Genomic DNA, 1,303 nt, shown 5'->3' with positions numbered 1-1,303 from the left:
AGAACCTCCACCTAAGTCAGATTGATTATGAGTGGTTCTCGATTAACGATAAACGAATATCAGGACGTAAGAAGACACTACGTTCGCAATCTAGGGTCCCCCAATCCTTCCCCCCTATTACTGAGCAAGAATCCGGCTCAGAAGCGGAGGGTGATCAAACTGAATACGCGATGGCAGAGGAAGATATGACAACCTCTGGCTCAGCACACGATACTGGCAAGATGCCAGAACGCGAGGAATCCGAGGATGGCACGCCCAGTCCTATGCCGATACCTACGCCGAATCCTAACGGCATGGTGACCATGGCAGCAGCAGATCTCATTGCACTCTGCGAGCGACTGATATCAGCACGCGCGCCGCCACCTCCTCCACCTCCTCCACCACCTCCACCTCCTCCTAACCCTATACCAGAAGAAGATCCGAACATGCTGGCTCGCGAATACCAGAAGGAAGCGCAGGCCTCGTTGAACACAAAGTCCGTCACCACGTTCGATGGCACCAACTACCAGACGTGGAAGATGGCGTTCTTGTCGGATGCAGAAGTGATCGGTGGTGCAGATATTCTTAATAAGAACCAACAGGAACCACCTGAAGGTTTATCATCGCTCGATCAGCGATATTGGGTGATACGTTCAAAACTTCTCTTCCGTCGCATGTTGCAATCCCTAGTAGGTTCTGTCCGTTTGACCATGGGATCCATTCAACCCGACAACGCGGCGGCCCTATGGAACAAGGTAAGCGCAGTATACGCGATATCCCTAGGGGAAGAAAGGATTAACATCCTTAAAGAATTTACCCACTTGCATGTCAAGGACGGTGATTACCCTGGCATACGTACGCCGATATCAATACCTGTCTGCTCGCATGCGACAACTAACGGAGGACCGTGGTGAGAACTACCTCCATGATTTCTTTATTATCGGCCTCCGAGATTATCAGAGGACCTATGTTAAATCACGCCTCGATACGTTCTACGGGACGGGTCAGGGTCCGATTGTCAACCTAGATATCAACGATCTCACAAAACAAATTGCTCACCGGATGAGTAAATCAGAGGGTACTGGACGCCCTAAAGCTCCAAAGGCCAACGCGGCCACCAATGATAATGACAACACAACTTCCGCCGCAACCGCAAAGTGCGGATACTGCAAGGTCCCAGGGCATATAAAGGCTAATTGCTATCATCTGAACCCTGACAAAGCACCCGAGTGGTGGAGGAAAGAGAATAAGGATAATAAGGGCACTGACAACACTGAAGAGTGCCAAAAAGAACGGAAAGGATAAGAAGAAGGACAAGGATGAA

At 50.1% G+C, this 1,303-nt stretch overlaps 1 protein-coding gene across 1 annotated transcript; it reads left to right on the top strand.

Annotated features, from left to right (window-relative positions):
• Positions 1-71: 71 nt before the first annotated feature.
• Positions 72-1,284, top strand: HCAG_09315 (predicted protein; the record flags this gene model as incomplete). The annotated part of the gene is made up of 2 exons (XM_001535715.1): positions 72-734; positions 790-1,284. Coding segments are annotated over 2 exons (1,158 nt in total), but the record flags the coding sequence as incomplete, so codon positions are not given.
• Between the last annotated feature and the right edge of the window lie 19 nt (positions 1,285-1,303).

The sequence above is a fragment of the Histoplasma capsulatum genome, genomic scaffold (assembly GCF_000149585.1).
Source record: "Histoplasma capsulatum NAm1 scaffold_212 genomic scaffold, whole genome shotgun sequence".
NCBI lineage: Eukaryota > Fungi > Ascomycota > Eurotiomycetes > Onygenales > Ajellomycetaceae > Histoplasma > Histoplasma mississippiense.
This window is presented reverse-complemented; position numbering and strand designations above follow the sequence as displayed.